We start from the raw sequence: 14884 nt of genomic DNA on the forward strand, positions 1-14884 counted from the left end.
CTCCCCAAATGCATCACCATGTCCTATATACAGTATGCTGTTTCCATAGTAACAGGGTCAGAACTAAATATACCAGCAGCAGATGCCCACACGGGACCAAATCGTACCACAGCCACTGCAGCAGTCCAATTAGAAATGCTAAATTTTGAACTACTAACAAATGATTAAACTTATACTAGTATTATTTACTAAGTGATCTACAACACTGTTATTTATCAGAAGCACTGGAAAATTATATCAACATAATAAGACTGAAGAGTATCACAGAAGAATGCTTTAGTCACTGCAGCAGTCCAAGAAGTGCTAAAGATTTAGTTAAATAAATTTTACTTTGCTTTAAATATAGCAGTTTTTTATCATTGAGATTAGGTATAAAAACGATAAAAACCTGGCTACATACAGACCCTGAATTAAAAAGATTCCAAAGTCCAAAGTCCAAAATTAAAATGAACATTAAAATACAAATAACTAAAGTGCAGAAAGCCAAAAGTAACTGACTTCACCCACCTCAAATTCAAACTTGGAGCTGCCGAAGTTGGTCCTCTGCTTTTGCCAGAAGTTGTCCGGTTTGATGATGAGTGCGACGTGGATACAGGACGGGAAGGACTCTTGGAGAATCTTTAGTAAAGGCTTGATGCTGTCCCACTTGGAACCACGCATGTCCACAATGACTGTGAATCCATGTCTGGCAACTTCCTCACTGCAAAAACAACAATAAAGAAGGTTACAATCTCTCGGCACAGTTGCTATGAAATGAATACTCATACAGAGCCATACAGATGTGTCAGACAGCCTTGTAACTGTATCAATGATGACTACGCCAATGAAAAGGCTGACAAATTAAATATAATGCAAAGGTCCCTTGAATGTCTGGCTGGAAAAAAGCGATTAAAACATCTTAGCGTTAAAATTTCCACCGGCGCTTACCAGGAGCCCTACTGTATAAGCCCATAAAAGGTTGTTTCACCGCATTAAAGGCTTTAATCTGAATATGTCTCGCTGGGAGACAGAGAAAGACGCAGGGCCCGCTGCTATAACTCACTCTGACCTCACTCTCTGAAAACACAGTGGCCGCCAAATGGGTAGAGGAAAAACAGAGCAGAGAAGAAGGAGGCTGGGGAGAGAGAGGCTATGAAAGAAAAGGGGCAGGAGGAGAAATATTTAGACAAATGAGGGAGAAACCGCATCCAGAACAAGAGACTGGCCTCTTTTAGTAAGATGCTTTAGAAACTAGGGCTGAAATAAGTAATTACTTAATCAATTGATCATGTATCGATAAATAGTAGAAACAGCCAGCAGCTATGTGGACAAAGAAAGGTCAGAGGCTAGATATTGTCTAGTACACCATGAGGAGAGAAATTTGTAAATATTTCATGATTTATTGAAATTCTGTTCTGAAGGATTTACTATTACAAACTGATAGATCTTTTGCCATCCACAAAATATGGAGTTTTTCAGTTAACAGTCGTTCTGTTGCACAGCTAGTGTGTATCTAATTGATGTAATATTTAACAAAATCATTGCAGGCTGTATTTAAACATCAAAATCCAATAAATCTGGAGCCAAATTTATTTTGACAAATGCGCAAGCCAACTTCAATTAGCATGTCTCAAAAAGCTCTTTATACAAAAGAAGAGAAGAGATATCACACAAGTGCAGTATAAACATAGAGTCTCAAGTAACTATTTATATTAGTAATAAGATTTTCAAAGTATCAATGATGTCTGTGAGCGTAGTTAGATGCTTTTGTGTTGCATTTCTATACTATATATAGTTTTATTTAAAAGTAAAAATACAACAGAAATACATGTACAAATCAATAAAATGTCTCTATTGTGTCCTTCATTACAACGGGGATAAACATGGAAACAAAACAAGCACAAGAGCCTGAATGTGAATGAAGAGGAAGGAACAGCAAAGAGGAGAGAAGGGAGTTTTCACAGTGATCCCAAATAATCCATCCCAGGCCTTTGTAGCCTCAAGCAAAGCTCCTGCGTTCTTTAAATCTAACCAAGGTGGGAAAGTCAACCGAGGAGTCTGTGTCAAATTAAATCTGGATCAGGAAGGGGGCATAGTGGGCCGGACCACATGCATAATATAGTGATTCTAACCTGGGGATAGTAGCCAGGTATGCCACCAGTCTGCGCAGGTCTTCAGGTCGTATTCTGTCATGGTTGCTTCGTGCTGGAAAGGTTAGAACCGGACCCCCACGCCTGTCTCTGCCACCTGGAACACACAAATCAAATCCATTTATGTCAAAACAATACTACAGTACAGCATTGTGCAGACAGAGGAGCCAGGATTAAACCTGCTTAGATCATAGTCGCCACTTTGTGAGTCATTGTGGAGTGACTAAAGCTCTAACAGTTCAATTATCATGATGATGACAAGACTAACTAATGTCCTTCTAATGTACTCAAGCAATGGATACAAACTGAAATGATCTACAAATCTGTCAATTACAGCCATAATGTAATAAAACCCCAAAAAGGTGAAGGTTAGCACTGAGTAGCTAATCACTGACACATTAGACAGAAAACCAGAAAAAACATGCAAAATGAAATAAATATGCCATAAAGATATAAAGATAATATTATGAAATCTAAATATCAATGATTCTCCTTGGTCATTCAAGAGAAATTGCTAGTTAGTTGTTTCATGTACCATCCATTTCTCTTTTTAGTTTCCAAACACATTTGTCTTAATTTGTCTTTTTGATTTTTGATTTAAAAACAACAACTTAATATTTTGAAGACTGACCTGATAGAAAAGCAACTTTCTCCTTCAGAATAGGAAGCACATCAATGGCCTTCAGATCCTCATTGCGATGAAACCCTGAAACACAAGACAGACAATTAATAACAAATGCACAAATCCTCAATATTGATATACATTATTACTGCACTATAAATTGGAATGCAAATTCCTAAAAAACAGACTCAAATATGGTGTTGCTGGATTGTTTCTGACAAATTATTTCTCAAAATGCTGTATAATCTACAGTTAGTTTATAATATTCATTGCGTAGGAGGAAATGACCCAGCTCTATGCAGGACACCCACCCCTCATGTCACTTTCATAGCGTTGTTTACTGAGTGGCAACTTGTTAGTCATTTAATCAGCACTTGTCACCATAGTCTCGCCTGATCTGTTACGGTATGTTCTTCTAATGTCAGATCCTTTGCCTCGCCTCCTCAACAGATGGCATATTGGTTAATACCAGGGACTGAGATGGAGTCACCATAGTCATGCACATTCACATGCGCGCACACACACTCAAATATATGCACACATACAAACGTGCACACAAAGAAAAACACACCAACCAAGTGGCTTTTATTTATTGACATGTGCTCTAATACAGTGGCAAGCACAAGTAACCCAAGCGCCCTCTCACTGAACTGGAAAATTCAACAATATTGCTAACAGCTACAATGCTCTCATTAGTGAACAATGCACATGAGCCTTGATAGTGACAAGTGTGTGTGTGTGTTTTCAAGTGGAAAATCAGATTGGACACAACTGGAAAAAATAACAGCTCAGAGTAAAATAACAGAATTACATCTGATGGCTATTATTTTAATTTCTATTGATTATAAATATAAACAAAGGCATCGAGTTGACAGTTGTACAATTAGCATTTGGTCACACTTAAGGAATGGAAATGCTTTTAACAGCAGATCGTTTACAAAGTCATCTATACTATATAAACCATATAAACAGACATCTAGGTGAAAATGTTGACTATGATTTGCAATTACAGATGAGACCATGCACATCTGACAACATTTGTAACAACCTTCCACAATTAACATTTCTCTTTGTCCAGAAACAACCCACACAAAGCAACAGTAAATAAATTAAATGTATCAGGGATATAAAAGTACTTCAGATTTTGAGCAAAATGGAAAAAAAAAAAAATATATATATATATATATATATATATAGAGAGAGAGAGAGAGAGAGAGAGAAAAAAAAAAGATAATTTTCTAAATTAAAAGAAAACTGTAGTTTATGATAAAGACAATGAGACACAATACACACAAAGTGAAGAAAAAAAACAACATACAACAAAATACTAACAATATTTAACGTTTTTAATAGTACTTAATAAGATCCATTTCCCCACAAGATGAGCGCGATGATAACTGCCTGGCCTGGTTGACAACACATTAGCTCAGTGCCGGGGAGGCCAGACAATCATTCCTCAGATAATGTGACAACCAGCTGAGACGGGATCAGATCGAGGAGCTGTTAATAGTTTCATTTCAGAAACACACTACCTCTTCACATTTCCCATCAACTTATCACCACAGCTGGTAAGCTAACTACACTACTAGCATCACACACAACAAACTCTGGATTTTGACCATTATTGAACATTAATGAGGATATTTTATTGTTGACTGGGTTACTCTGAATAATTAGTTTTAAGTTTTAAACAATGAAAAACTGTAATTGAATCAGCAATAAAAGGTATCCATAAGTCGCCTATTTGGACATTAAATGTAGCTTATTTCTTTTTCTTTTCAACATTCAATTCAACCAGCAATATTGGAGCAAAATAGTCTGTAAAACTATATATTGCAGAACTATATGCAACTCGTGACAAGGTGACCCCCTCAAAAAATCTCTTGCGACCCAGTCTTTGGGAAACAGTGTCCTATATTGTAAAAAACTGACCCTTGTGAACCTTAATCCATGTTAGAATGCTGTTACCTCCTCAAAAAAAATATCTGGAGATGTGATTTGTTTTCACACATGTCTGAGTAATCCTGGTTTATTAGTTTTTATCTATAAAGATAAAATGCTCTGTTCTGCCTTATGATGTAATGAAGCAGTAGCTTTCATCTTAACAACTAACAATGAACAACTACTAACTAACTTTTACCTTTTGTTCACTTGAGACTGGAAATTCCAGGGCTGAAATCATTCAAATTATTCTAGTGAAGGTATATGGAATTTTAAAACACAGTGAAGCACGGTGATGAGTGTTTTCAGTTTGAGAGAAGAACTAAATATGCAGGGTTTGTGTGTTCAACATGTGACTGAAACAAAGCACAACTCCAGGTCTGTTTCTGATTAGGAAAAGACATTATAACAGATCTGAAAATAGCACAATATAGGTCTGATTAACACATAATGTTGACATCCTTACACCCATATGACATTTTTAAATATACACTTAATACAGAATCTTCCAATAGAAATGCCTTCACTCTAAGAGTTTTACAATGGATAAGGATACAGCAACAAGAGCACCAACCTTTTTGAAGACCCTAACCCATTGCATCTGTAAATTTGATTGTATATGTGCAGTGCTACGCAAACGCATACGTCATTCAATTGATTCAAAGTCAAGGCTACACTGTGATTCATGAAATTCTACCATTGCTACACACGACTCTCTCTCCTCTCTTCACTACAGCAACCCTCATTTACAAGTCTGCCGAGCATGAAATAAAGCTTTTCAATCACACACTGCTCGCTCATAACACACTCATAATGAGAGCAATCCATTTTACTGGCAGCCAGCTCTGTGCCCTCTACAATGAATGGAAACACACTGGGTTACTTTACAATTTTTACCAGAAGCTTTTATGATTTTCTGCATGGAATTTTAAAGGTGGGAAATTGTATGGTTAGAGGCTTGGGCGTACGTGCTACTAAGCTTAATGTTTCTGAGATTTTGTGTTTACGTATGTTAAATGGTGTGACTGATACCTAGACCTACATATATCAAAAAGTTTTCAGACTGTTCTCTCTCTACATCGAGGTGTTTGGCTAATTATTTGTGAGCAGAAAACAAAAACAAAACATTGATGTTATTTCAACATTTTAAGGAAACATCATTCATAAAAATTAGTACGTGTATCTGCAGTTTATACTTTTTGTGTAGTTTTATTAGACTCCAGCAACAAAGAGCCAGCCATTCAGTATTCTATTCAAATATAAGGCACTGGATACAATTTGAGCCAATATTTTATAGAATTATTGGTTTCCTATAATTGCATACAGTCCCATATATTTTAAATATGACATATTTCACATACCACTGAGACCAAAATACTTGGTTATAACACTATAGCTTGACCATAGCACTGTAAAAAAATGTGTGTAGTAAAAGTGCTAATGTATTGTATTGTAAAACATGCCTGCAAACACTGGATACAGCACCTTATAAAACATAAGTGGCTTCCCCTCAAAATATTTGAGGTGAGCTCATGGTCACATAAAGAATATAGCTTCTATGCTGGGAACTACAGAACAATGCAATAGCAGGGATACAGTGATCAATTTTCTACACCTTCACAAGCATCAAACCCAACTCATAATCCCAAAATAATCCCAAGTGGCTGTTTGTGTCTAGTTTGTACAATGTGTGTGAACAGATGCTGTGGGCACACACAGCCAATCCCAGGCGTCCAATCCACAGACCACAGACCAGACAGTGCAGTGCCCCTGTGGTCAGCCGCACTGCAGGATGTATACCCTACCACTGCCCCACCACCACCCCATCACCCTGTAACATTCAACCCAAAATAAAGGTACTACAGTTTGTAACATGTGCTGACCCAAACTATTAATCTTTCAGCGAGTGGAAGACAAAACAGAACAGTTTCCGGTTCTGGTTGATAACAGACACTACTGTATGAGAACAGGAAAAATGGTGTGAGATAACATTCAGACATTACTCATTAGAAATACAAAGATTAGATTTCAGTGAGTTGTGATACAGTAGTAAATAGGGCCCAGCCGATATATATTCGCTGGTCAATATTATCAACCAAAATCTAACCGATATGGGACGATAGACCAATGACCGGTGAATAAACGAGTGAATGGTCGGGATTTATATTACGCATATACAATGTATTGTATGTATTATGGTACACACACATTTAAGCCAAATTTTGTTTTTTTTGTTTACTGTTTACTATTGTTTGTTTACTTATACTTACTTATAATGCTAAAATAACATTAGGTTTACCTACTGTCTTCAGAACTGACTATAGGCCATCTAAATTATAGTAATGTAACACTAATGTATGATAACAGCCTTTATTTTGGAATTTAAATTAATGGTTAACATCTGCCAATCCACAATTTTTGTGTAGCCCACATGGAGAATTTTCATCTGAAATAACAAGAAAAGAAAATGTCAAATCTGATTTCTCCACTCTGTGCGCATGAATTTTTGTCATATTTTATTCAATTTGACTATTTTATGCTTTTTACTTCTCCTCCCTCATTCATATGCAATTCTTCTTCCAGTTGTCAGTGGGCCTAAGCTGGCTCTGGCATGGGGCTTGGGGACTGTGGTGAGCTCCACTTTCATCGGGTTTCTCATATTGTTGTTAGAGTGTGGCTTACAGCAAAAATAACACCGTGCTCCTACCACAGCCCCTTTGACCTGGCTGTAACCCTCTGAGCACAGCAAAAAGACCAACTGCTATCAATGCGCCGTAACAAATGGGAAGAATAGGAAACACAGACTACAGTCTTACAGTCCAGTTCTGGGCTAAAATGACACCAGACCGGCGCCTTCAGACAAAACACCACAAATCCCAAGATTCAATTTGAGCTTTTTTTTTTTTTTTTTTTAAACAATGCAATGTAACTTTTGTTCCCTTTTGAGCATTATCTAAAGTTAAAAGATGCTTTAGAGGACAAGAGTGATGCGCATCATGTACATTTTATGAACCATAAATAATAATGTATTTGTAGACTATATAGTGAATAAGAATTACTTCAGAAAACAAAACAATATATATATATATATATATATACAACCAGTAATCAAGGCAACCATGCAATCAGTGGTTGATGAAGGATTAATAATATCCTACCACTACTTATGATAGTAAGAATTTAACTTTTTAGCCAATGCTGGCTTAATGCCACTGAAATCAGAGTAAAACAATGTTAAGGTCCAACGACAATAGGCCCACTTGTTTTGTTAGGTTTTCTTTTAAACATTGTTAAATGTTGGATGTTATTCAGAAACGACTTACTGCTGTGTGTGAAATAATGCATTTGCTGAACAGTCACAGTGCACTGGGACTGGGGGCTGCTGACATATGGATAAAGCTCCTACCAGAGTCATATGGCAGGACGTGTGAACTCAATTTAACTTTAGTCACAAAGCTACACACTGCGTCAGCAAGTTAAGTGATTTTACAGTTGGAAGTTATAAAATAATTGCTGGGATTACGCTGACCTTATCCTCATTATATAACCATAGATCGTTAATCGTTTGGGTGACAGACATAAAATAAACGAAATGCAGAAAATGGCCGTTCAAGTCTCATACACATGTGATATTATGTAATTGATGTTTATGGTTGACCTTGTTATCACATGACTTTACATGATGCAGTGAAAGTGAAAATAAAGAAGTGACAATAGATTACAGAAAATAGAAAGACGGATGCATGGTCAGGACATACAGGTGTACACTGTGCTGATGGACCACTGAGTTAGTTGACAGATGCAAAAAAAAAGTATAGTCTATATATGATCAATATGCAATTTGATAGACTTCCTTCACAAATAAATAAACAATATAACAATAATACAATACAAAACAGACTGTAAAAAGTCAGTTTTTGGTGGTATTGTTTTAAGGGCTGACTGTCTGTAACATTCCTATATATAGTGGGAATAACTATTGAAGGGGGAAATTGAAAGTTTTAAACCTTTATCAACACTTGGCTCACCCATTCATCTTACTAGAGAAGCAGATGGGAAACATTTTAATGAGTTCTACTGAAAAGGAACAACGGGTTTATCTGTCCCAAGTGACTTTTTGGAACTGCAGCTAAGAATAAAAAAGCTGACAATTCAACCTCACATACTTAAGAGTACCGCTCAAAAAATTTCACACGAATGTATTTGTTCAACTCCTTTAAGAAAAATACTTCAGTGATGATAGCGATGAGTTGGAGGTGAGGAATGAGCTATGTAGGCTATAATTCTAGTTTTAGCAACAGGCACAGAAATATTAGGGCTCCACTGGGTGTTGTTTTCATGTTACAGACTTAACTTTCAGCAAACATGAGCTATACCATTTCCTTTGGAGCCACATCTCCATTTATATCATACTGTAACTAAAACAGTATGCAGTGACCTATATGCAGGCTAAACATGAAGCAGGTCAGCATCAGCATTGTAAGTGGCAGAATAAGGAAACTTATTTGCATACCAGCACAACTCTGTACAGATTCAGCTCAGTTTAGAAAATCTACTTTTACAAAATAAAACTTGGTATTCATATAAGATCACAAAACAACAATTTCTTCTAGAATGCTTCACAGTACTGCATTACACTTTTCTATCTTCATGCAGCCCAAACCAGACCAAGTTACAGGTTAGATCAGTGGAGAATGCAACTCTGCTCACAGTCAGAATACCTGTCCTTGTAGGTATTTTTGCACTATAAAACCACCTGCAATTTAACAATTGTAAGGCCGAGCTGTTTAGCATCATACTAAAGAACATTCCTGGCAGAGCGATGGCATATCCATAGAAACAAGAAGGACCCCAAACCAAAAAGTTACATAGTGCTCCTTTAAAGCTTCAGAGACCATTACATTTCTTTGATATTCAGCACTGGTATACTGAACATGCCATACTTATGATGTATTGTAGAGTAATAACAGAAAACAATACCTGAAAGTTTTATCAAAGTTTTTCCTGCCTGTGCGAACTGCCAGCTGTGGTTATCGAGAACAGCCATCTTCAACCTTCAACACGAGGGCCAAAAACATTCTTCGCTCAGTCGTACCTCTACCATGATTCTACTGTCCCATTGTGGCACAGGCAGCAGCTAAAGTGAACTACAGTAATGGCAGAGATCGGCACCGCCCGGCCACACACAACGCCAAAGAAAAAACAAGACAGTGCCAACTCCTTTTGCCAGCACCAACGGGCTTTTCTTCACTGTCCCCCCAATGTCACCAACCCCTCCCCACAGCAAGATTTACTAACAACCTCTGTTTTGGTTTGAATAGTTTCTCTTCCCTGTGTGTGCGCCCGTACACTTACAAACATACTAACAGTCTTGGCTAGCCTCACAGTAGTGCAGTCTTAGGTCAAAACTCTTTAGGGGGGACCAGGAGAATGTGTAATAGCAGCTAACGTGCATTAACCACCTTTTAAAGTAAACATAGACTTGGACAGCAGAATTTATACTGTCCATGGAGGGGAATTCCCAAGTGGTGATAAGCATGCTGGGAGGATTTTTAAAGCAGATCATAACCTTTTACGCACAGCTGTTTAGGGCTGAGCATTTTTGTGATTTTCTTCACACCAGGCAGTTACCTATTGGGATTTATTCTGGTGGCTTTCCCTCTGAGCTATGTAAGACAAATATTATTTTGTGCAGATTTTGAGATCTTATAAGTAGGGGTGTAAGGATATCCAAGTCACACGATACAATATCGTCATGGTATGAACCTCATGGTACAATATTTATTGCAATATTGTGGGAAAGCTCACAATATGGTGGGGAGGCTCATGATTAGGGATGTAACAATATCTCTTACAAGATTTGGATATTAACTTTAACTTTACCCCCCCGCCCCCACACACAGTGTAAAGTGAAATTTATTTCACTTTACTCTGTGAAAAAAAATTGACATAGAGTATCTAAGGATTTGGATAACTGTTCTTGTTCTAATGCCTTATAGTTCTATCCGGAATAGCAGTCATTGTATCCATTTGTGTATTCTGTTTTATTCAGTCATAGACCAAATTGCACCATTAGGCACTGTAGAAGTCAATGAAAGCCTGTGTGTCCGGTGTCACGTGCAGAGGAGTCTCAGAGAAGCCAGCTGAGTCACATTGACACATCAATGAAGAAGAGAGGATAGTCCTTTGTAATGAAACTGTGCCACCATTGTGTCCAAGCGCCACAAAAAAGGCCAATAAACCACCACAGAGCAAACACCACTTCAGTCTTCAGAGAAAGCATGACATCGAAATAACCAGAAAGTGCTTGACAACTCTATGTCGGACATGTAGGGATGGGATAATATATAACAATGTTATTTATTGTGATAAAAATGGTAGACAACAATACTTTGTGGGAAATTTGAAATAGTTGTGATAATAAAATAAAACTTTTATATTACCAGATTGTAAAAAAATAACTTATCCATGATGTTCTCTTCTAGATTAGAGCATTGCTGTTTTTACTTATAACAAAGTAATACTAGTTGTTTGAATATGGAGTCTATTCATAATATTACAATTCTAATATTCATATCCATAACATGGATATGTTATGGATAAACAGGAGCGACTTTTATTCGATGGCCATGGATGTGTTTTAGAATATAGAAAAGAATATGCTTACCTAGTGACATTGATTCACTTCTATGGCTCAACTAATTTATTTTCATTTCCTGCTGTAATTAGTGTTTACAGCACAGAAGACAAAATATTAAAAAACAGACCTTGCTGTCAGAGTGCAAATGCTCCAACTGTGGGTTTAATATGCATTTTTCCAATATTTTTCAATTTTAGATGTTTTTTCTTTTTCTTCCTCTGTAGAGTCCGGTGGTTATGGGCTTTAAAGTAGGCTTTTGTAAGTCAGTTCAATCATATAAACTGCCAAGTCTGCAACTGAGATGCAAGCATGTTTTGTTGTGTCCAGCTCTCCTGGAATCAACTTTGTACAAAACAGTAAACAATAACAACAGTGATGTCAACCAACAACCACTGGGCACAAGCTAAGCTGTTAACAGGGTAACTGCCAACTCCAAACCACGCCATTACCTAATAATCATTTACTGTTGATAATTACACTACAAGCTGTAAAACACCTCTTAAATCTAAGCTTTTACTGAATAGTTGAGCTGTGATTCAATTTATTCCACTGTTGAAAAAAATATAACAAAAACAAACAAGCCCAAGTCAAAACAAGTAAACCACAAAAATACAGTTATTTATAAACAATGAATGCTATGTGCTAAACAACTAGTTCTAGAATTTGGTCTAAAACATAACAATTTGGATTTTTCTTTTCTGTTTGTGCACCTGCAGGCTTGAAGCTTAAAGCAGGACACTTCCTGTTTACAAGCTCAGCAGTCAGAGTCAGCTCCTATGGGAGGCCACATGCACAGCCATGGAGCATCTGTACATTATTGTTTCATTAAGCATGTCTGAGTGTCCAGGGAGAACTTTGTCAAGACTGTTTATAGAGTTCTGAATTAGGAATTGCATTCTCATTTACAAGATACAGCATTCAATTTATTTGCTTAATCTTCCAGATACTGCTATGATGCATTACATTATTGCAATATGTTCATTTGCTTAGTTGCCAATTGTGAGAGTTAGATAACAGAGCCTCTTTCAGCATGATGTTCCAGGTTCCAAGTGATCGGTATCAAAATGTGCTCAAATATGATATAGGGTGTCATTAGGCCTTTCACAGAAGCAAGTATTTCAATAACCAAAGCTACTATTATTCTGTGTTCAAGCATAAGGTCTGTTTTCCTCCATTTTTTACCACACAAACATTCCTCCTCCTCGCCTTATCTTTCTCCACTCTGCCACTTCAATCCACTATGAATAGATTTTCACTAGACTTGTCCTCAACAAAGACCAATGTCCCGTTGAGCACCCATACACACACGCAGAGCACTGAGCTACAGGCCATGGCTCCATTGCTTGTGTCCAATCCCACGGCTATCCACTGTTATTACAGTGCTCAAAAACAACTGGCTTATGCAAACCGCCAGACACAGGGCTGTGATGGAATATCTGACTTACATGCATGGATACCCATGTCGGGCTAGTACAAAGAACAAAAAAGGCAACATGGTTTGTCTTTACATAATTCTGTCTCTAATGTAAAATGCTGGTGCAGAAAATTACATTCTGCATTGCCAAAATAAGTAAACAGCGGCGGAAAAAGTAGGTTTTACTGGCAATAGTGGCTTACAGACTGTTGCAAGTTGATATACTGTTATATGCAGGCTCGAAAAGTCAATCGAAATGTCTTATTTTTATATTTTTGTCCCTGTTTTCTGAGTACTACCTCAATTGGATTAAAAATACCTTAAAAATGTCAGTATTGTCTGAGGGATTGGGAATTCTGATTTAGGATCTTGGGACGATTTAATTGTAGGTGTTTTAATGACTTGAGGCTTAAGCGGATAACCACATTTGAATACTGACTCCACCCAAACCTCCTATGTATGAAGTTTCATACATCAAAATAGGGTTATAATGCTTGCAGTGTGTATGTCATTCTCTCTAGAAATATTGTTACTCACAAGATGCCAATCAAGTGTCAACATTAGTGAACACATAATAAAAATGTATGAGCGCCGAGGGAAATAAATGTATATATTACCCTAAAGGGAGAAGTATTCAAATAAAAGAGCTGTTACTTCTTATTGCAAATTTCATTATTTTCATGTTCAAAATAAGAAAGTCAAATTGAGATTTCTCCAACAAGTACTGTGATTGTGATTAGATTTGCAATTTACCTTTTAAAACAACTGCATTCCTACACATTTTTTTTTTTTCCAGGAGCCTTACAGGAAATATTTTGAAATGAACTGTTTAAGTAATACAGGATTCAAAATGCCTTAAAAATGCTTGCCTACAGGTCTAAAAGCCACTCCTAATTTCTCCTAGTAAAAGTAACTTGCTTGCTCAAACAAATCCAGCATTTTAAAATTTGCTAATTGCAACTCATCAAAGTGTGATTTTAACTTTGCATTTTGTAGAGATCTTTGTATTGAAAAGGGATCGGACAGGGAGAATGCATTCCCCCTCTTCAAACAGTCATCATATAGCCACACATGAATACATATTGACAGGTTGGTTTGATTTTCAATGGGTCACTAGACTTTTTCATGGTCAAGAGAGGCTCATCTCAACAAGGAAGAGGCTTCACGCTGTCACTGCAAAGAGAGTGTCAGCTGCATTATTTTCTCTTTTGATGACCCAGAAACATGTGTGCTTAAATAATAAATCTCAGTGGTCCTACAAAGATATTTTTTCCTGTTATGATTAACTAAAAACAGGAAGGCCATTGGAGTAGGGCATAACAACACACAAGTAAATCTACAAAGGCGAATGTTATTATATACCAGAGATTGCTTGGAATGTGTAGGTCTATATGAATTGGCATAGCAAACCACAACAAATAAGATATACTTCCTATAAATTTAACTTAAAGTAACTAATGCAGAAGTGGGATGGTCGTAATTTGTTTCCAGATACAGCTTCCCTTTTAACTTTAATTGAAAATCTAAAGCTGCCTTTTATATAAGGCATGGCATAAATTATATAGGTGCAGATGAAGAGACTTAGATTACTGTACCAGAAATGTGAACGCTGATGTAGAGAAAAGATATATTCATCCCATTAAAAGCTTGAATATAATAAACAGCTTTTTTAACTTTTATGTGTGTTATGCAATGTAGTTCTTAAGACTTTTCCTCATAATAACACATTATTAAAGGAAAAGCTCAAATTAGGAATCTCACTCCCTTTCGCAAAAGAAATGTGACACCATCTGACTCATGTGCGTTCATTAAAGCAGCACAGACTCAAAATAAACAATTGTTGAAGTTTGAGAAAAGCAATTGAGGTCATAGGATATAGATATCTTCCACCTTCACAACAGTATGAAAATGAACTCTTTTTCTTAGATCTATTCATGTGCAAAATACTTACAATGTCCAGTCGACAGGATCTGAAGGGACATGTCTTCCACTTGTCTTGCTCAAGGGTCGATAAAAGCATGTAGCATGACCGTATCAGTGGATTTCCATCAATGCGCTATGTTACCGGATGACTGGTGGTATGACGAACCCCCTCCAAGAGTAATGTACATTGGGATCAAGTATCATATTTACTACCC

At 36.9% G+C, this 14884-nt stretch overlaps 1 protein-coding gene across 1 annotated transcript in view; it reads right to left on the reverse strand.

Moving 5' to 3' along the window:
* The window catches only part of triob (trio Rho guanine nucleotide exchange factor b), a 66854-nt gene that overhangs the window by 40729 nt on the left and 11241 nt on the right, over window positions 1-14884 (reverse strand). The window contains exons 3-5 of the mRNA XM_055163291.1: window positions 2761-2835; window positions 2112-2226; window positions 508-700 (exon numbers count right to left, since the gene is read on the reverse strand). Of these exons, the coding sequence (XP_055019266.1) occupies window positions 508-700; window positions 2112-2226; window positions 2761-2835 (383 nt within the window). The remainder of the gene's footprint in view (window positions 1-507; window positions 701-2111; window positions 2227-2760; window positions 2836-14884) is intronic.

This window comes from Boleophthalmus pectinirostris, unplaced genomic scaffold, assembly GCF_026225935.1.
Source record: "Boleophthalmus pectinirostris isolate CB_2022bp ecotype Guang Dong unplaced genomic scaffold, ASM2622593v1 HiC_scaffold_6, whole genome shotgun sequence".
NCBI lineage: Eukaryota > Metazoa > Chordata > Actinopteri > Gobiiformes > Gobiidae > Boleophthalmus > Boleophthalmus pectinirostris.